The sequence below is a fragment of the Abramis brama genome (assembly GCF_963993115.1).
Source record: "Abramis brama genome assembly, chromosome: 16".
NCBI lineage: Eukaryota > Metazoa > Chordata > Actinopteri > Cypriniformes > Leuciscidae > Abramis > Abramis brama.
Genome location: NC_139978.1, coordinates 24,549,482 through 24,572,160, shown reverse-complemented (window position 1 = coordinate 24,572,160; position 22,679 = coordinate 24,549,482). Strand labels below are relative to the sequence as shown.

Sequence of the window (22,679 nt, the reverse complement as noted above, 5' to 3'; positions counted from 1 at the left end):
TTATACTCTGAATAAATTGTTCAATCACACACTTGTATATAGGGGAGTACTTTTTACATTTTAAAATACTTTCTCCTATCAAGCCTAGTAAGCCATTTAAACACCTCATCCCGAAAAAGAAAACTGTGGCACTTTCCAAAACACTGTCTATTTTCTATTTTCAAAACAGCAAACTATCATACTACACATACATACTAAAATGTAGGGTACACTACACAACAGTGCACTTTGAAAGGGTACTTTCTCCCACAATGCTTGAGTTGGCTTTCCGTCTCCTAGGTGACAATTACCCAAAGTATTAGTTTTCTAGTTTACTAGTAGCAATTTTCCACTTTTTTCTTTAATTTTGTTCTTGACTCAATTGAATAGACCGCTAAAAGTATATTTTTATAACCACATTTACTTCCAACATGATAACTGAATGCCATCCACATAAATTAAACATGCAATTTGAAGAGGTCATGTGACAATGTAGCATACTACTTTCAGAAACCTGCATAATGCATATGGTTCCACATACTATTTTTAAACAATAGCAGACAGTATACCATATACACTACACACTATATACAACTACATTTTCAAATTCCTAAAACTTCTCCATGCTTAAATTAGATTTTAAACACACATTATTATTTTATTTTCATAATTTTAAAGAATTTCATTTTAGTCTCAGAATTCTGGAGCCCACTTGTATATCTATTCACATACATGTGCACACGTGGGCTTCTTACACACGTGCACAGTAACAGATGTAAAGGCTTCTGAAAACTGTTCGGCTCAGAAGGGATAGCAGACATGACCTTCTCAAATATAAGAGAGCATGCTTTGAGTGATAGATAACATTAAAGGAAAAGGAGAGATAAGAGGTGAAAGCCAGCAGGGAGGGACGAGGGGATTGTGGATAAGGTTTAAAAGGCAAGGAAAACAAGCTATAAGATGAAGGCGTGAGAGAAAGACTAAATGGCTCCAGGAAGGTTTGTCATTAATCTTTGTGTGAAGACTGCAGAGAGAGCGAGAGTGTGTTTGGGAGCAAAATGTGGAGAGGGGCCAAGCTCACACACACGTGCACATATATGCACTCACACTCCGTCTTGCTGACAATCTCTTTGCCCTGAGTCCTTGGGTCCAGCCAGCATGTGGTCTTTGAGTTATGGCTGAAAAATGAAAAAAATGAGACACTTTTCTCCCCCACAAGGTTTCATCAGCAACTTTAAAATAAAATACAACAGCAGTACTGAGAGTAAAAAACATTAAGTGCACTTAATTTTCATAGATAAAGGCAAAGAATATGCATTTTACATTGATGCGCATCTTAAAGTTCCAATGTCACATTTTTCCCCCCTTAAAATTGCATCAAAAACGCAAATTAACCACATTCAGCACACTTCATTTTCAGAGATAGGCAAAGATTATGCATTTTTTGATGCACATCTTAAAGTTCAAATGTCACCTTTTTCTTTGCATAAAAATTGCATTAAAAAACACTTCCAACATGATAACTGGACTCCATCCGCTGAATAATTTTTTTTTCATTGATGCGCATCGTAAAGTTTAAATGTCGCCTTCGCATGTCAAAAATCCAATGTGACATAGAAAGACATCATGTCAAGTTTGAGTATAATCTTTGATTACTGGAGGAAGCAAATGACCTTCTGTCTCTATTTTTGCCCACTCTATGTCCCACTTATTTTTTCCTTTTTCCCCTGCTGACTCACTTGATGTAATAGGGTTCGCCCGTGTCACAGAACGCCAGCTCCCAGTTTTCAGGCAAAGCCCCTCCACGTGCTCCGTTCTCCATGGCAACCCCTCCACCGCCTGAGTCCCAAGTCTGATTAGGTGAGACAATGGTGGTGGGAGGGGCACTGCTTGCTCCGGCAGACCCCGCTGGGAAACAGAGAGTAGAGTACAGTGAACATGACATGAGATGCGGCCGTCTTGTATAATCTTAGGCTACCTCAGGCCAGCGAGAGGTCACGCCGTTCATGTTACTCTCCTCTCTTGCCAGCTCCAATATGAGAAAAGCATAAATTCCGAACACAATTCCATACTATTTAATGTCAAAAACATAAAAATTGCCAACATGTCCTGGTTGAGCTGACATCCATTTGTCTTAAAAATCTGTAGGTTTAAAGTAACTGCAAAATGGCGACTATGTGAAGTCAATTCCAATTATGCTGATCTTACAGGGCTAGGAAAGAAATGTGTTTTGGGATATGGCACCATGGTGCAAGGTGCTTGCATTAAAAATAAAATAAAATAAAATAAATTCAAAATAAAGGTTTACACAACAGCTGGGTACCTGATAGACCAGAGTCTTCCTCGCTGTTGTCACCTTCCTCCACGGCCTTTTCCAGGTTGCTGAGCGATTTGCTGCGGGTACGAAAATTCCTCAGGAGGTTTCGATGTTCCTGGTACGTAATAGGGGGGCTGTCAGGACCAATGTGGACCGGCCGAGGTGTGCCATAATAGTTCCCTGTTAAGACAGAGATGTTTTAGAGATGCCCCCCAATCCCCCCCAAATATGTCCCACAATCCCAAAACTGTTCCAACCAGCAAAATAACCAGTAAAAAACAATGGGTTTTGGACACAATGTATTACATGCGCTAACTGAAACCGTTCTCGACAAGACCGTCCATTTTCAACCTAAAAGCTAGGCAGCCAAAGAGTCTTTTCTGGAATTGCGGTCCAGACCACAATAATCAAGCAGCTCGAGTCAAGAGGCTTTAGAACTTCAATATCTAAATTTTAAAAAACATGAATTTATTTGAAAATAGCCAAAATACAAACCATACCATCTCCATTATCCTGATTAACTTTGCCAAAAAAAAAATGTTGCCAAAAAACTTTAAAATGTACAATTACCTGACATACAGACACATTTTTTTTCTAATTTAATACAAAATTCTTTATTACATATTATATTATCAAATGATAACATGCACTAAAGCTGGCATGAACTCACAAGTCTGGCAAGAGCTCCACAAAATCTGATGATCCATATTATCCTGCATGATTTGAGTGAATGTTCCAAAAAGATCATCTTGTGCTTCAATGGAAGAAAGAAAATCTGAACTTCCGTATTAAGGAGTTCACATGATCAGTGAGATCATTTTGATTAGTGACCTAGAAATAGTGACAAATTCATTTTACGCCTTAACATTTCTTATTTTAAAATGTTCAAAATCCTAAAACTTTCCTGGTTTAAAATAGTTTTTTAATCGAAAAGCCATTTCCAATGTGGTACAGTATGTGACCCCACTGTATAGAAAGTAGAACTTTTTTTGTGTCACCAATTTTACTGATAAAGTTCTAGTTCTACATTTTATCAAAAGAGGCGTTTTTTCCGCTACTGGCTGCTGCTGCTGCCCTAGATCATGCTCTCTTTAAAACCCTTAATCACTGCTGTTATGAAATTAATAAACTGACAGGATGTTCCAGAGCTCTTTTAGCAATCAGATCAATGGCAAAAACATTAGCTTAATCCACTTCAGAACATCTACCTCTAAATCTCTAAAATAAAAGCATTCAACATAAAAACTTCAAAGTGCAGATAAAAAAAAAAATTACAATTTACACTATAAATGCACTAGGAGCGCAAACTCTTCAGCTAAGAGAATTTACTCAGCAATTGTACAATAGCTCCATGTTTGGAATTTTCAGAGATATTTAACTGCAGCGTAAGTCCCTAGCTGCAGCTTATTTACAACTGGAGAAAAAAATGAAAAGAGAGAGAGAAAGAGAGGGAATGGAGGTGGAGGGGTGATTGGAGACAGAGAAACTGAAATAGGGATTACAGAGTAAAGCCTCTTTTCTCCTGTACAGAGTGATAGAAAAGCAGGAGTGTGGTGTGGTTTCTAGCTAGAGAGATGACTAATGGGCTGTGGGGCATCATTGCTCAGGTGTTAAAAACACTTTTGTGGTTAATTATAGGCATATTAAAAAGATAATACCAAATCTCACGTTTCTAGTGTTATTTCTAGGGGGTCAGTAAGGTTTTTCTTTTTAAGGAAATGAATACTTTTATTAATTAAAAGGATCCATTAAATTGATCAAAAGTTACAGTAAAGACAATTATTATGTTATACAAGATGTCCATTTCAAATAAATGTTCTATTAAATCAAAGAATCCTGAAAAAAAAAAATGCATCATGGTTTAGAAATATTAAGCAGCACAACTGTTTTAAACATTGATAAGAAATGTTTCTTGAGTACCAAATCAGCATATTAGAATGATTTCTGAAGGATCATGTGACACTGAAGACTGGAGTAATGAGACCTGAAAATTCAGCTTTGCCATCACAGGAATAAAATACATTTTTAAATGTATTGAAATAGAAAACAAGTTCTTCAAATTATAATAATATTTCACAATATTTCTGTTTTCTGTCATTTTCTAAATCAAACATATGCGACCGTGAGTCTTCTTTCAAATTCATAAAAAATCTTACCAACCCCAAACTTTTGAACACAAGTGTATTGTATATATAGAGAAGATTTTGCCAGGATAAGTAAAAAAAAAAAAAAAATCTCTATTGGTGATATTGACATGGTCATTTATTTAGACCATGACATTTACATCAATCATCAGTCCTTGAGTTCCCCAAAAGCACGTTTAAAAACCTCAAAACCAACCCCACAGGCGACCGAGATGGACATAAGTGAACAATATCTTTCTTACTTTCCAAAAACAAAAGAAAGTAAAGTGGCACAGCAGTATCAAAAACACGAGTCAGCATATCCATAAATCCAAGAGCTGCAACTTTGAAGGATGTCATAGTGTGAATCTGCAGCTGTGTATGAGACCCTTAACAAAGACATCAGCAGGCTCAGACATCAGTCTGCATTACATGCTTGTTCTCTCTCCATTAGGGCTCTTTTTCAGCTCTTTCTGCTGATAACGTTGGAGGACAGAACCGAGCCAGCACTGCACTTTTCTCCGCAGTCTGGAGGGTGCTTCTCTTATTTCTGATTGGCTTGAGCATTTTGAGCATTGGCGTGAAGCCCTGACCCTCACCATGTGTTCACGAGTGCACACAAACTCAGATGTGCGCATACAAACTACTCAGTTGAACAGTAAATAACTCCTTCCACATCAAATTCCCATAAGTTTGCTCATAAGTAGACACATTTTTCACGCTGACTTTTTGTCAAATTTTGAATGTATGGAATGGTTTTAAACAAGGTAGAATGTGTAAAACATTCATATTGTTAGCTGAAAAACATGATAAAATCAGTCTAAACAAATGTGAAGAACTTAGTGAAAGATAGTTTCTGCAGGAGCAGTTTGTGTAGGTTTGCTCATAAGCAATTTTTAAGATTTTGAAGATAATTTAATTTGTTGTTTGGCAAAAGGATCCAATTGTTTTGATAAACAACACAATCACTTTTTAGATCAGTGGTTCTGAATCTTTTTGACTCGAAGGCCCCCTATTGTCCACAACAATATTTGTAAAGCCCCCTAGCCCTAGTTTAAAAAAAATAAAAAATAATCTATGGACATTTTAGTTTCTGTAAATTATTATTTTTTTAATTATGTCAAATAAAATAAAATTATAATTAAAATTAAAATAACTAAAACGTATGATTCCATATGCTTTAGGAGCTGAATGCTGTTCAGGGATCCCACTATTTTTAAAGATACTATTATTTTAGAGCTTGGCATAACTACAAAAATGTATACAGTTAGGGTCAGAATTATTTACATCCTTGGTAAATGTGAACAAAGAAGCCTGTGAAAATAAATCTGCATTGTTAATCCTTTTGATCTTTTATTAAAAAAAATTCTAGTAAAATAAAATAAAAGTAAAATAATTGAAAATGTGGGGGAAATCTCTTTATAAAATACATGTTTTTCTCCAATACACGTTGGTCACAATTAATGGCACCCTTTTATTCAATTCTTTTTGCAACCTTCTTTTCCCAAGATAACAGCTCTAAATTTTCTCCTATAATGCCTGATGAGTTTGGAGAACACCAGACAAGAGATCAGAGACCATTCCTCCATACAGTATCTCTCCAGATCCTTCGGATTCCCAGCTCCATGTTACCCTACTCATTTTCTATAGGGTTCAGCTCAGGGAACTGGGACAGCTATGGCAGAAGCTTCATTTTGTGCTCAGTGACCCATTTTGGTGTTGATTTTGATGTTTGTTTTGGATCATTGTCCTAATGAAAGATTCAACCACAGCCCATTATAATATTTCTAGCAGAGGCTGTCAAGTTTTGATTTTTATCTGTTGGTATTTGCTAGAATCCATGATACCATGTATCTGAACAAGATGTCCAGGTCCTCCAGCAAAACCATAGGGCCACAACATTAAAGATCCAGCAGTATATTTTTTATCCAGGTACTTTTTATCCCTGTTTGCACTAAACCCATCTGGTGGGTTTGCTGCCAAAAAGCTAATTTTTTGTTTTGTTTCATGTGACCATAGAACCCGGTCCCGTTTGAACAACTGAATATGCTGGAGTTTGTTTTTGGATGAGAGCAGAGGATTTTTTTTTTTTTTTTTGAGAGAGAGAGAGAGAGAGATTTTGGTGGAAATGGGAATTTTGAATGCTTTGAATGCTGTTTTCTTACAGCCACTTTCTAATTTGTGAAGCTCAACAATCTTTTGCTGCGCATCAGAACTATATTCTTTAGTTTTACTTTTGATGGATGGATTAAGGGAATTTGGCCTTTATGTTTCCTCATTATACTCCTGTGAAACAAGAAGTCATGGCTGGACAATTTCATGTTCCTACTCACCCTGGTGTGCTAAAAAAATAATAATATATGAATGGGAATATACTTCAGAGATATTTTACTCATAAGAATTTCTAGGGGTACCAATACCATTTATTTCATAATCTGATTTTCCTCCCACAATTGTTTTACTTCAGTAACAGGTTAGATTTTTGCTAATTTTTTGAATGAAAGATCAAAAGGATAAACAATGCAGATTTATTTTCACAGCCCTCTTTGATCATATTTACCAGGGGTGACAATAATTCTGACCATGACTGTATTCATTATACAAATGCCCATGGCACTTTAATATTTTATTATTTATACAGTATTATGAATTTATTTTCCAGGTCTATAAATCTCACTTTTTAAATTAAGTTGTCATATATCCAGGTTTTTCAAGACTGTGGGAATCCTGGAATATATACGCACTATATATTACTTCACTATATATAAAGAGCAGATGAAATTACATGCATGCAATGTCGTAGTTACATTTTTCAATTCATAAAGTCATAATGAAATGACCAAAAAGTACCAATAAATGACGTAACTGGTACGTCGGATTTGCATGCAGGTATGACGTTCATTCTATTCATCAGGATCAGTGCTCATATGTTTTATTGTGTATTTACCATAGTAACTGTAGTTTTCATAACCCCACAATACCACTTTATTTTCACTTTGTGTTATTTTGTAATTTTTTAAATGACAGTGGCTCATACCAACTTACTAACTGTATTGTATTAGCTTTTTTTGGACTGCAATTTAGTAGCCTTATTTTATAATAGCCTATGTTTATTCATCAGTGTTAGTGATATTTTTAGAATTTATGTGCATGTTAAGTAGGACAGTACTGTCGTATATAAAATATATATATAAAATTCCCCAAAAATTGGGTCGCAGCTTCATGACCATGGGAACATGTGGGTTGAGAACCACTGGTTTAGATGCATAAAGTGGATATAAAAGAGAGACTGACCTTTGAACTTCCCACTTTCCAGCAGGGCTCCAGACTCTTCCAGGGAGAAGAATTCCTCAATGGAGACAAAGTTATAATCCACCCCTGAGATCTCTCCATCCCGTGGTTGCCTGGTCGTACCTGGGTCAGGGCAGAGAGAGCAAGCATATGACTGTAATCATCAAAAAATACAATGTTTGCTCTTTTTGCTTAACTTAGCAAAAAATACATATGAATTTGTTACAAGTGGACAACAAGCCATTTAAAAAGCGAATGTAAAAATAGGACGGCTATAGTGCTACAGACACACGGGGCATTTTAAAAGATCGCTCATTATTTTTTCATAAACTTGCATCTTCCCTTTGCTAAAAATCTAATGCATTTTTTGAGAAAAACTAAAACTAAAAAAAACATCCTGATGACATCACCAGGAAGCCAGTCTCTTTGATGCGTTTGATGTTTGGATCCACAGACCTCAGAGAAAACAGAGACACAGCTGTCACACTGAACTTGTAGCAAGTTGATTGGCCTTGATATGGAAAAGAGGCGGAGTTTAATGTATGATGTGAGTGTCAAATGAGGGTAAAAGCAGTCATGTTACAGCATTTACATACTAAACATATATCAAATAAACTGTGCGCGTGTCTGTGTCTATTTGCATATGACTTTGGTGGTGTGAGGCGACATCTGATCATGATTTCAAACACTTCAGACTTGCTCTATAATCCCACGGTGATGATGAGATTACACAACTTCCTCTCAGCTTTCCATCTCACACAAAAGTTGGGACAAGTAGATTTTCCTGAGGTAGATAAGCAGGTGCATCCCAATTTAGGCTAACCTGATCACTGCAATTCTGGCGATTCAGAAGAGATACCATAGGAAACCTGCATGCTTTGATCAATCGAACTTGCCAACATAACAAATGGCTCTGAAGCAAAAGTCTTCAGGAAGAGAAAAGGTACATGGTTTATGAGGTAGTGCACCTATCGCAAGGATACAACACACACAGTTATTCAACATCAAGCAGGACTGTAATGACTTAAAAGCCTTCAGCCACCATTTACAATAAATCACCCATTAATAACAAAACACTGCATTGTCCCAGGGTATTAAACACCCTGTACTGTATATGACATCACAGTGCCTGTATTGCATTAATCCTAATGACAGCCAATGCAAAAAGCCTGAGTGTTTTTTTCCCCCTCTTGAAACAATGCCGTTTTTACGCAACACACTTGAGCCCAACACATTCACTCTGAAATGAATCTCTAATGAATGTGTAGGATGAGACATTAGGGATTTAGACACAGAGGACTTTTTACTTCCGTAATAATGTGACCGATTTAAACTGGAGATTTAACAAGAGCAAAACATTTTTATCCATCAAAAAACTGATTGGATTGTGAAAAGCAAGTGTAAAATATCAGAACGGAGCCAGGTGGTCGGGGTTGATAAATATGGATTTTGTGATGTCAGTTGGAAAGGACAGTTGAGCAAGTTATCACATCTTGACAAAAGATTGAAAAATGTTTCCTTTGGGAATAACATATACTTATGAATTATGCACAATATGACCACGAATGTGTATTAGAAAAGTAAATGTTGTTTTCTGCATATGCCAACCATTTAACATGACGTTTTGCACCTGGTTAAATAAAGCCGCATGCTTTTGTACTGACACACCTGTGCTATTTTATCTTAACAGAAAAGAGGAGCATCTTACAGTACACGGTCTTCTAATTGCCTGCAATTAATTCAGAGATGTGACGTTTTGAATAAACGGGAACGTTATTTGGGAAAGCCTTTCAGTTTGAGTAGACAGGCTATGCAACTGAACCGATAGATTAAACGTTATGTGAATGGGTGCACGAAAATGCGTGTGCTTGTGTGTACATTCGCAAGCATGCATGAATGGGTCTGTGTTTGGGTGCTTACGCGCTTATGCATATGTGCAAGCACAGGAGTGCTGAAAGGCACAGCAGGGTACCTCAGGCTGAAGACAAAGACAAATGTGCAGCTTTGGGATTCAAGAGCAGGAAATAGGCAAAGTTTGAATCATGCAGGACGGATTAAATGCATCAGCTGTGATGGTGAACGGGAGCCTGATGCCGGCACGAGCTATACATTAATAAATGCATGCAATCATTTCTGAAAATAGTTGCCGTTTTGTTGCCAAGGCAAAATATGGAACAGTGTCATTCACAATGAGCGCACTGCTATGACATTTGATGACAGTTGCCATGGCAACGGTTAAAGTGCATCGCATTGCCTCAAAGTGACTGAACCTTTGACTCTGTATGAGGTTTGACATGATTGTAAATTGGATTTGTTTACAGTCTCTGAGAGCATTAAAGCATGAGATTGCATGCATGCTTTTTCTGGCTGATGTATTTCAAGATTTCATTTCTCATATGTGTGAACTTGTTTGTGTTTTCAATGCAGTTGTATTACTGCAGGGGTTTTCAACCTTTTTCAGGCCAAGGAACCCTTGGTGGATAGAGAGAAGCAGGGAGCCATTTTACATATTGTATACATAATCTTGTGTAGCCAGGCCTGTGACTAAAAAGCATGAGGTTTGATCCATATTGCATTGTGAAATGAACTTAAATAATGGGCTGGGAGTCTCTACAAATCGTTTTATCGAAAATGAAATACTAGAAAAAAGGGTTAAAAATGTGTCAAGTCAGTGATCAGAATTTAGCGTTTTTTTCACTTGCGTTTTTTCCCAGGAAAAAATAAAAACCACATGAAACCCAAATAAAATTTTCACGAGCTAAATCCAAACCATTTTTGAATGCAGTTTGAAATCAGATTAAAATAATTTATTTTTATGCAGTTGTCTGTGATAAATGTGTTCGGATTTGGATAGTGTCCTCAAGAAATTATGTTTTATTAACAAACTTCGAGAGGAGCTCGTTCAAATGATCTACCCAATCAGCATGAGAGGAGGCCTATAACTATGTTCCTCTACAGTCTTTTCTAAATTCCTCTGCCACTCCGACTCCTCAGCTAGTTCCTCTCCCAGCCAGGGATATGGGGGAGAACTCTGGGTTCGGGCCACATTACGAGCTCGGAGCCCTTCCCCGGACAGCACGCCAAATACACATACTCTTTTACTCTATATGATTATTTGTGAATGATTAAGTGTGAACGCGTGGGAAACATAATGGCACAACATCCATCACTAAAGTCTCACGGATTATGAACCTAATTCATAGGCAAGTTTGTGTCCAAACTATGACAACCACGACTGCAGTCTAAACTGAAAAACCTGGCAACATGTAGCTTACAGTTTTAACACTCATTCTAAAAAAAATTGATTAAGAAAAAAAAAAATCTGATTTCCCCTTAAGTCTAAATAAAGCCTATGTTCACCTTTAATGACAAACCCAGTGATTTTTTCATCATCAAAGTGCCAATCTGGTATCTTGTAAACATGACTGTTTTCAAAAGGACTGATGAAAAAAAAAAAGAGAAAAAAGAAAGTCAGCCAATCAGATTAGAGTTTACCAGATGAATAGATTACTTTCCAGTTTTGTCTGCAAAACACATTAGACAGTAAGCGAATTAACTTAATAGATTTTACAACGGGACATTTGAACATTTTACACACATTTTCTTCTTTTTCTCCAAAATTTGTTTGACATCCCGTGTTAAAGGGTTAGTTCACCCAAAAATGAAAATTCTGTCATTAATTACTCACCCTCATGTCGTTCCAAACCTGTAAGACCTTTGTTCATCTTCAGAACACAAATGAAGATATTTTTGATGAAATCTGAGAGCTTTCTGAACCACCCATAGGCAGCAACGTCATTGCAACTTTCAAGGCCCAGAAAGGTAGTAAAGACATCGTTAAAATAATCCATGTGACTACAGTGGTTCAACCTTAATGTTATGAAGCGACAATAATACTTTTTATGCGCAAAATAACAACATTATTCAACAGACAGTGCAACGCTTCCGGGTTATACGTTAGAACGTAGGCTCACTATTGGCCGACGCTGGTCATGTGTGCTCCACGACACATGCATGTGATGCTGACAAAGGAGCTATCCAATGAGCCTTGTTTGTTGCCAAACTGTTTTTTTGCACACAAAAAGTATTTTCGTTGCTTCATAACATTAAGGTTGAACCACTGTAGTCACATGGACTATATTATCGATGTCTTTACTACCTTTCTGGGCTTGAACGAGGTTTGGAACGGCATGAGGGTGAGTAATTAATGACAGAATTTTCATTTTTGGGTAAGCTAATGCCGGGGACACACTTAACGACTAGCTGGAACATTCTAAGACTGAACTGAACACACTTAAAGACTGTTTCCGACAACTGGAGCAGATTTTAAACACCAACTGCGAACACCGACTGAACGCAACTGTCTCTGACTTGGCGCGTTTGGGCATGATCAGTCGTGAGTATCAAATTACATTCATGATCGGCCTTACAGTCGTTAAGTGTGTCCCTGGCTTAACCCTTTAAAGAGCCCAGTATTACTGCATTATGTAGGTGTTTGGTTCACTCACAGGGCACAGCGCGCAGGTAGAGGTTCTCTCGTATGACCTGTTGGAGTTGGCTGTCCATTGATCCGGGTGTAAAACACTTGCTCAGGTAAAGTCTCAGATCCTTACAGAGTGTCGAGCCTGCAGATTACAAACAAAACACATGAACGAGAATGCAATGGAGAGATTTGAAACCACTTTTAAATAACAGCACTGTTGCCAAATTCACAAATAGAACACTGCTGTCACCATGGAAATATGAGAAAAAAGGTGAACTGGCAAAGTGAAACTGCCAAAGATGCAGTTCTGAAAATAAATCGAAATACACCATAAGATCGATAAGGGTTAAACGGTCTCTCCCCCTGAATTCAGTCCCAGCACTGCACACCCCAGGTTACTACAGTAACACCTCAGACCTCACAGACACATTCAAGCATGCTGAGACTGCACTGCAACTGCAGAAGTCTCTAAGGTCAGTGTGCTGTTGTCACAAACAAGCACTGCGGAGCACCTAACGAGGACCGCTCGGCTTCTCTATATTGATTTTTGCACTTAATATAATCCGGTGGTCCTTTCCGCACACAATCTCAACACATGGACTCCTCAAGGACTCATGGGAAAGGTAGGATGAGTCATTTCCCGCTGATCTATTCATTTTTTAAAGTGCGTTATGACCTTATATGACAGCCAGCTTCCTTTCGCGCAGGATATTGATGGTCTTTATGCATTGTGGACTGGGATTGCCCGCCCCTTTACTCGCCGATGCCGGGCTCCACCCCCCCACGCTGACAGCGATCAATCGGGCCAACCAGGGCAGAGAGTTCTGGAGAGGTTAAGTAATAGAGTGTGGGATATCACATCCACTTAATGTCTGACACTGAAATGTGGGAAGGTGGAGACCTGGCATTGCTATTGTCAAATCAGGATCCTTTTTACATACTGTTTTGAGAACAAATGTGGACTAATCTAAGTTCTGTTTTATCCAACCACGACAGCGGCAAGCGATACTACACTTTGACAGTAATTTGGTTCTCGCTCTTCTTGTATATTAAAGATTGGTTGTCGAAGTTCAAAAACATTTGATAAACCCTGAAACAAAACAGATGTTATGTAAATATACTATGTGTCATTCGTTTTTCAAATAAACCGAAGCTTTTCAGCTGTCATTACTCCAGTCTTCAGTGTCACATGATCCTTCAGAAATCATTCTAATATGCTGATTTGGTGCTCAAGAAACATTTCTTATTATTGTCAATGTTGAAAACAGTTGTGCTGCTCAATATTTTTGTGGAAACCATGATACATTCAGAATTGTCAAAAGAACACTGTTTATTTGAAATAGAAATCTTTTGTAACAATATCAAATGTCAAATATCAATGTTTTGTAACAATATCAATGTCAAAATATTATTACTGACCCCAACATTTTGAAAGCTAGTGTATAATTAATTCAATACAAGATTAATTTAAAAAAAGTTTTTTTTTTTCTACTTTGGTTATTTCCATAATCTACTTCCAGAAATTCTACAGTAATTAAACGAAGCAGCAAAGTTGCTATACTCAAATATTCAATACCTAAAAAAAATCTATAATCTCTGAGTGATAGTTTTGTTGTGTAATTTAATTAATAAAAAAGCTTTTAGAACTCTTGTTTGTTATACAAATGATGCTGTATATCACAAAAGGAGGAGCAATTTGACATTCTTGTTAGTTCAAGACACTGTGTTCACAAATCTGACAGAGTGAAAATGCCTTCACTGAGCATTATGTAAACGAATATAGTAAATAAAATCCCCATGGAGTATCTGGAACTAACGTATTCAGAGAGGCTAGAATAGGATAATACAATCTTCAGGCAGAATGACATTAATGTGACATGTCAACACTGTGATCTACTTGGGGCTGTATAATGTCAGTAGGTATAAAGCTCTTACACATCCGAAGTATTTCATTTAAAAGTGCAACAAAATGCAGATAAAACCTATAAAATAAAGGGGTTTGTTGTACTAGCAGCCTTGTGAGTAAAAATTTGGATTAGTAATTAAAGGTCACCAAGTTTAACCCCAGGCCTATGAACTAGAAACTTATTGATATCCCCTATTTTTCTTGGCACCTCCAAGGAGAGGGCAATGTGGGGTGTGTCGCTTCAGATAAAACATCTAAAGGAACATTTAACCTAAAAAAGAACATTCTGTCAATTTTTACTCACCCTCAAACACGTTTTCTCTCTTCTGTGGAACACAAAAAGTGAATTTGTAAAGAATATCCTGGCCACTCTTTCCAAAATCATAAAAAGTAAATGAAGACTGAGGCGAAAATAGCTTGTTTAAAGTGTTTAAAGGTAAATATGTAAATAAATATATGGTTAATAAGATATAAAAATGGTCCATATACATCTGGAAAAAAAAAGTAGTTAAAGAAATTAAAGTCAATATTTGCTGAAGATTTTGACATCTGTCCTATAGCTTGTCCTAACGTTTGATTCATGAATAAATCCTTTTTCATTTAATCAGTTCAGAATTTGTTTACGGATTGGACTGGTCCGGGGCCTCCAAAACTCATTTTGGAGTTTGACAGCCGCAGTCAGTCCCCATTCATTTTTATTATACATTCATTTTTATTATATGAAAGAGAAAAAAGGCCAGGATATTCTTCAAAATAAAGCCTTTTTCACAAAAAGGAGTCTTACAGGTTTGAAACGACATGAGGGTGAGTAAAAGATGACAAAATTTTCATTTTTGGATGAAATGTCTCTTTGATGAAATGGAGTGTCTCTTTGAACGAAAAAAATCGAAATCTTCTCTGTCAGTTGTGTCTTGTTAAAAAAAGAAGAAGCTTTTCTTTGCATTGCCCAACTCTTATCTAACGCAAAGAAAGAGTTGGATCAGTACAAAAGCTTGTTACTCTCCAACTCATGGTGTCACAGAACAGTCAATTTGCTCTTATCGATAAATAAAGTACCTGGTAAGACGGTTTTGATCCGAATGGGATGTGGACATGAGTTCAGAACCCCTCTTACATCTCCCAAGGTCAATCCCAGGACAGGTGTACCTCCAATCTCTAGGATGACGTCACCAACAGTGGCTCCACCCCCAGGTGCTGCTGTAACAAATGGGAACTCTCCATAATCTGCACCACCTCCAATGGCCACACCAAGCTCTCCCGAGGCTCCGCCCAATGGGACGAAGCTCTCCTGCACTTTTGAGCGCCAGTGCAGCTTCTTAACAGTGGCCTTAGACATGTTGACAGCGCTGTAAGAAATTAAAAAAGAAAGACATTGTTCAAACATGTTTATTTGTTGTTTGCAAACATTAAAAAGGAGATTTCCCTACTGAAAAAAAAATACCTTAAACCAGCCTAGGCTGTTTGTCACGATGGTCCATTGCCTTGTCTAAGGCACTTTTCATCTAGTCAAATGTGAGTTTAGCTGACTACCCAGCTAAACCAACGAAAGACTAGCTTGACCAGGTTAGAAGACCACCAGTAGGGTTTTTTTCAGTAGGGTGGACTATGAATCAGCATCTTTGCACAATCAGTATAGTTTTATTTAATGCCATGTCAGCATCTGTGGCTATCTTCATAGCAAAAAACTAAATTACAAAACTACAAGTTACATATATACAATAAAAACCAAAACCAAAACCTACATAAAGTTGGGTCTTCGCCTTCAAGCAAAAATGTACAGGTATCAATCTTGTATTCGACATCTAGTGAACACCACTTGATCAAATCTTGTTTTAGGGGGGAAAAAGGGAGATATTTTGAGATTTCAGGGTGGATTTCATGTCATTTATTGTTTGTACACATATCCCACTCTTCTTGCCACCTATTTAATATATAACGATTGACAGTAGGTGGGCAATTCCACGCAAAACTGTCACATCCATAACGCCAGCCCAATGCCATTGTATTTAGTTGGCGTTATGGATGTGACAGTTTTGCGTGGAATTGCCCAGGTCTAAGGTCTGAGGGAGGAATTTGACATTTTTCTATGTCCAGATTAATAGCCTCCTTTGCACATCTTTGCACAAAAACTGATTAAAAATATTCAGGTTAACCAACCTATTATGGTTTTCAAAATAGGTTAATTGAATATGGATAAATTCAGATCATTTTGAAATGGCATTTTGAAACCTCAAACACCTTCACTGTGCATCTCATATCATGTACAGTATGTGTCATAATACTGGTTTAACGGTTACAGCGACAGCCTAAAGAAACAAAAGGTTTTAATAATGTGTTTAAAGTGCTGTATACTACCATTCAAAGTATAGGGTCAGTAAGATTTTTCAAATTTGAAAATTCAGCTTTGTCATCACAGGAATAAATTACATTTTAAAACATATTGAAATTTTAAATTGTAATAATATTTCACAATATTACTATATTTACTGTACTTGTGATCAAAGAAATGCAGACTTGGTGAGCATCAGAGACTTTTGAAAACAAAACAAAAATCTTACCAACCCCAAAATTTTGAATGGTATTGCACTATATAGGAAGTGAACAAGATACAACTTAGTAACTTTTTTAATGTATATTTATTTATTGGACTAAAGCTGAGGACATAGTCCACTAAAACAGTAACAAAAAGGATGAAACAGCGTGAAGTCAATTACATATATAGAATGACAATATACGTCCCATTACTCTTCAAAGGCACATTTACGAGTCCCAGTGGTGTTCCACAAGCTATACACATGATACGAGTCTCCAAATTGAAACAAAACAAGCAAACAGATGGTCAAAACGCAGTGGGGGGTGATTTCATCCACAAACACAATTTACACGGGCTCATTAAAAATGCATAGATCTATTTCAGGTGTCACTGATTTTGCAACCGAAAACGTACACGTTTTCATCAGCAAAATCGTCTGGGGCTTTCCACTAAACATTAAATTAGAAAAAAAAATATAAAAAAAATAAATAAATCAGTATCTCAAAGGATCTGCCAAATTACGCATCAGGTTTGGCTGCAGAAGGCCCTCTCTCTCTCAGCATGTGTGTCCCTGTTGCTTAGCCATATAGCGACTCGTATAGTCTCTATAGATATGAATCAGCAGCTATAGATACAAAAATACAAACAAAAATAAAAGATAAATAATTTGCCCATCTGAGAATAATAAGAACACGCTTCAACTTTCTGATTACAACCCTGCAGTGCAAAGATCACACACTAGTTAATGCATCATCTGATATACATCAGCAGGGGTGGGGGGGGCTGAGTGTTTAAATGAACAATAGTAACAGAGTTACATAGTTACAGCTACACCATTGCAGTAAACTCAGGGAGGGGAGGAGAGGAGACCGTGCATTCCGGCGCTGCGGGTCTTTTCCATTACCTCACAGAGCGAGAGAAAGTTAGATCTCCAGGTCTCACAGACTCTGCCTGGGAGCCATGGAGAAATAGCGGCGCGAGTCACCTTAAAAACTGAAAGCAAACAGTGGCGTGAGCACTTCAAACGCTTGGTATCAAAGTCCATCCAACCTGCCGCAGTGTGTTCGCACCTCACTTGAGCGCACACACACAGAGCACAGTACAGTGTGAATGTGTTATGAGCATGTACGGTTCACTTGCAGGATGCAAGATTAATATATAACTTAGCTTTAAATATGCATTTGGATCTTGTCTACCACTTTGTTCGCTGCGGTTGTGGCATCCCTCTGGGATGATGTTTCATGTGTCACAGACATACACTTCGTCTGAGGCAAGTTTCTTCAAGTGTATCCCTGCCATATGACATCTGTGTATCTTTATCGAGATCTAAAGCCTGTTCCCTTTCTGATTAAATCCCGCTTGCATCTTCCGCATTACATATGCATGCTGAGTCTTCATGAGCTGCTGAGATGTTGAGAATAATTGATTAAGTACTTTGGAAAGGTGCCCAAAACTGACCCCCAATCTTTCTTATGAATAAAGAACTCATAACAGTAAACAAAAGAATTGGTTCAAGAGCATTTAAGATGGCTCTGCAAAGAGTTAATGTTCCTAATGCAATGGTTGCGCTTTCAAACTCATTCAAATGGCCAATGCATTTCTACATTTCAACTACATTTGCACAAACAGCACCAGGAAATCCAGGATACGACAAGTATGCAGCATGACTATTTTACATTTATTCATTTAGTAGATGCTTTTATCCAACTACCGGTCAAAAGTTTGAAATCATTAAGATTTTTTTGAAAGAAGTATGAAGTCTCTCTCCTTAGAAATCATTCTTATTATTCTCAATGCTGTGAAACCGTGATACATTTTCATCAGGATTATTTGATGAATAGAAAGTTCAAAAGAACACTTTTGATCAATTTAATGCATCCTTGCTGAATAAAAGTATTCATTTATTTTTTTTAAATATTACTTACCCCAAACATTTGAATGGTATGTATCATGGTTTTCACTAAAATTTCAACATTGAAAATAATAATGATTCTTGAGCACCAAATCAGCATTTTAGAAGGATTTCCGAAGGATCATGTGACACTAAAGACTGCAATAACGATGCTGAAAATTCAGCACTGCCATCACAGGAATCAAATTACAAATTTAAAATACATTAAAACAGAAAACATTTTAAATTGAAGTAATATTTCAGAATATTAATTCTTATCACATCACTGCAGCCTTGGTGAGCATAATAAACTTCTTTCAAAAACATTAAAAAAAAAATATTATTATTATTATTATTATTATTATTATTATTATTATTATTATTCCAAACTTTTGACAGGTAGGTCAGGTGTAAATGACCAACTATATTTGCAGAGCACAGTGTCAGTTTCAAGTATAAGCTGGATTACTATTCAAGCTACAGTAGAGCAAAAGTGGAATTTAGAAAACATTTTACTTGCAGTTTTCAAAATGTGACTTAAAGGGTTAGATCACCCAAAAATGAAAATTATTAAAGACATTGTTAAAAATGTGCAAAAAACAAACAAAAATAACGACTTTATTCAACTATTCATTTTCTTCTGTGTGGGCCTCTGAGTGAGTTCACGTAGTGTAACAGCGCAGCGCTTCTGGGTTGTACGTCAGAACGTAGGCTCACTATTGGCCGACGCTGGTCATGTGTGTGATGCTGGCCAATAGTGAGCCTACGTTCTGACGTACAACCCAGAAGCGCTGCGCTGTTACACTACGTGAACTCACGTCAGAGGCCCACACAGAAGAAAATGAATAGTTGAATAAAGTTGTTATTTTGGGGTTTTTTTGCGCAAAAAAAGTATTCTCGTTGCTTGATAAACTTAAGGTTGAGCCACTGTAGTCACTTGGACTATTTTAGCGATGTCTTTACTAACATTTCTGGGATGGCAGATATCGATTACATAGAAGCCTATGAAGAAGTGAGCCAGCTCTCAGATTTCATCAAAAATATCTTAATTTGTGTTCCGAAGATGAACGAAAGTCTTACGGGGTTGGAACAACATGAGGGTGAGTAATTACTGACAGAATTTTAATTTTTGGGTGAACTAACCCTTTAAAGTTTAAATCTCAAACCCTGCCTGAACACTCTAGCTCCTTTCCTTCTGAGGGAGTCTGTGCCACCAAAGATGAAGTGCAGAGAGAGGATAAATCCTGCTGGATCTTCAGGTGAGTCAATGAACAGCTTTAATTGAAAACTAAAGGTCCAGATGTCACTGGGCCAAGAAGAGAGATGCAGATCAAAGTTCTGTTGATGACATTCTGACTAAGATGAGATATTTAAGCGCTAAGGTCCGACTTCGAAGACGGCTGCTGTTGGAGATTTGACGACATCTAATGCAGCAACTCAAGTATTGTTCATGCTGTGGAACTAGATCGTAGATCAGAAGAATGAAATTCGATTTCTACCCCTGTGTTTTGTCTCTGAAGCTAATGATTATGGGATGTCTTGATCTCACCGACACCGTACTGTAGCACTGAACATTAACTTAAGCTCTCAAATTAGAGAAGCATAAGACAACACATCATCACCCTTTCCTCCTGAATAAAAAACAGCTTAAACGTGTTTGTTGGTCTTATTTGGTCTCCCAACCTGGACTGTTGGCTGGTTTAGAAGGGTTTTCATCTTGTCAGACGATCGTAAACCAGCTAAAACCGGCAAATCAGCTTAGACTGGTTTAAGCAGGATTTCTTTTGAAAGATCAGCTTGACAAAGACAGAAAATGTCCACAGAAGTTCCATTCGAAACATGTACACCCAATCAAAACTCAAAAATCATCTCAAATCAGATCCCAATAAAATGTAATCGCTTGCAGACATGTTTAAAATCTCTCTGCGGCATCACACTGCGGATCGCTATTGTGTAAAGAGCCTCAGGTACATCAGTCTGCCGTTATGTGCTGAACCATTAAAGCGTTCAGGACGATGTAGAGCCAAGGGGTTTGGTTTTTCTCCACATCAGCAGTCAGGGTACCTCCTCAATAAAAACAAACAATCTGGATCTCAGAAGAAACCTCTTCAGTCAAAAGAGGTCACACTAGATGTTATATCAACATGATTCAAGTCATACCATATTAGTTTAGGACTACAAATCCCAGGGTCAAATGGAGCAATATCAGCTACTTGGCACTTTCATAACCAGGTTAAGGCATTGAAAGTGTCTTTTCACTGCAAATTGGCATCTTAAGTGCAAATCCACTATGTACTCTGGAGATGAAACTTCATGGCCCCTGCACACATGCTCATAAATATGAATACCCACAATGCACACCTGCACAGGCTAATTTACATAACGACACTATTGGCTGTTGAAGTCCATAACCTTCATGCTAGCAGCCTTACAAGAGTAACAAGTAAACGTAACGGGGAGAGCAGAGGACAGGTGAGGAGAGGTATGAAACTGTGTTGCCTGGGGGAAAGATATAGTGAGATTCAGAGTGACAGAGGCAGGCAGTTCTGCAGTAGTTGCTTGCCCAAGTGGTCAGTGATAGTTTATCAAATTTAAAATGGTTAAAAATTAGCTTAATGTGTGTGCTTATATTAAGGCACTGTTTATTAGTGCTTTAGCAACATACATTTTTTACTATTTACTATTATATTTTCAGTTTTCATTTTATTTTAAGTTAAAGTTTTAGTCATTTTGTTGTGTTTTGTCGTCATCTATATTAGTAATAGTATGTCCATTTGTTTTTTTATTTCAGCTTTAGTTTTAGTTATTTTATATCAAATATTTAGTACAAACTAATTAAAAAATGAGAAATGTTGCCTTGGCAGCTAGCTGAAAGAAAATAAAAAGTAATAAAACAAACTTATTTCAGTTAGTGTTTATTATAGGCTATTTCAAGTAAATAAAAATGTAATAACCCTGCTGGGGACATGAAAGATGTCCCTTGTGTAATTTTAAGTGTCATGTGCAATACCCAACACATTATTTATTTTTATTAAAGACAAACTCCTTTTGTGTGTAAGCATGCTTGGCAATAATTATCATTCTGTTCTGTGTAACATTGGCTTTTTCTGACTGGCACATGCCCTGTCAAATTCCCACACAGATACTCAGTGGGCAGATTTCTCCTCATAACATTCTCACAACCCTAATAACCCCAATAAAACAGTGATATGCGGATGAGTGTGGTCATAAACGCTGTGGAGGGCTATGATGGTGCTGAGAGGGGCTGCATGCAGCTAGCCAATGACTGCAATGGTCATTATTTACCAGCAGAGTGGAGTATGTATCCCACATCTCATCTCACATCACTGCAAACCTACGGCACAGAGTCGCAACTGGTCTGACACATTTTCTCAGCACCTGCTCGCTCTCGCATTACACACTCTACACTTTCTGTGTACAGAAAAACACCTACATTCATGTAAACCTGAAAGGGCTCCGTTGTCTCCAAACAGGAGTGCGCGAGGCCGCTCTTTTACTACGTGGACCAACAGTTCACTCACGCGCTCGCGCTAATGTACTGCTATTGTTGTCCGAGAGGAGCTTTCACGCGAGCATCTTTTATGAAAGACAAAAAACGTGTAGCTCATGCAGACTTGAAATGAATCGCGATAGAAGATGAGGTGGAGATAGTTGACCAAATCAAAGCAGCTGACAAGGAGAACGCGCGCGGCGTTAAATGCTGCAAAGGCAAAGTGGCTCCCCTGGCATCAGTCGCCACGCAAGGACATAATGGAATTCGCGCGGTACACCAACAGACATGAAAAATGGACAAAAGCATATGGTAGTAGTATCGGATGGTCAGCCAAGCAATAATGAGACGGTCTGTGACATACCTTCATAATTCCAGCCTTCCCCCCCGCGACGTATTGCCTTATGGCTGTAATCCTTACAAATACTCTATCAATACTGATTGCCTATTGGAGTCGCAGGTGACTGCAGATATGCTGTGTTGGAGGAGCACTACGGTTTCAGGTCCATAGCTCTGCGCTGCTGAGGATGAACTGGCCGGAGAGGGAGGACAGTGTAGCATTACAATCCCGCGCGGAAGCCTCGTGCCCTCAGGGCCGCTCAGCTAATGGAACATGGGTCAAAATTACGTTGCATTCAGTACAGC

At 37.7% G+C, this 22,679-nt stretch overlaps 1 protein-coding gene across 1 annotated transcript in view; it reads right to left on the bottom strand.

Annotated features, from left to right (window-relative positions):
- Nucleotides 1-22,679, bottom strand: part of magixa (MAGI family member, X-linked a) — a 49,577-nt gene extending 26,898 nt beyond the window's left edge. The window contains exons 1-7 of the mRNA XM_084086378.1: nt 22,399-22,679; nt 15,156-15,445; nt 12,219-12,335; nt 7,714-7,833; nt 2,303-2,476; nt 1,719-1,887; nt 1,087-1,157 (exon numbers count right to left, since the gene is read on the bottom strand). Coding sequence (XP_083942504.1) covers nt 1,087-1,157; nt 1,719-1,887; nt 2,303-2,476; nt 7,714-7,833; nt 12,219-12,335; nt 15,156-15,435 — 931 coding nt within the window. The 5' untranslated portion in view covers nt 15,436-15,445; nt 22,399-22,679. The remainder of the gene's footprint in view (nt 1-1,086; nt 1,158-1,718; nt 1,888-2,302; nt 2,477-7,713; nt 7,834-12,218; nt 12,336-15,155; nt 15,446-22,398) is intronic.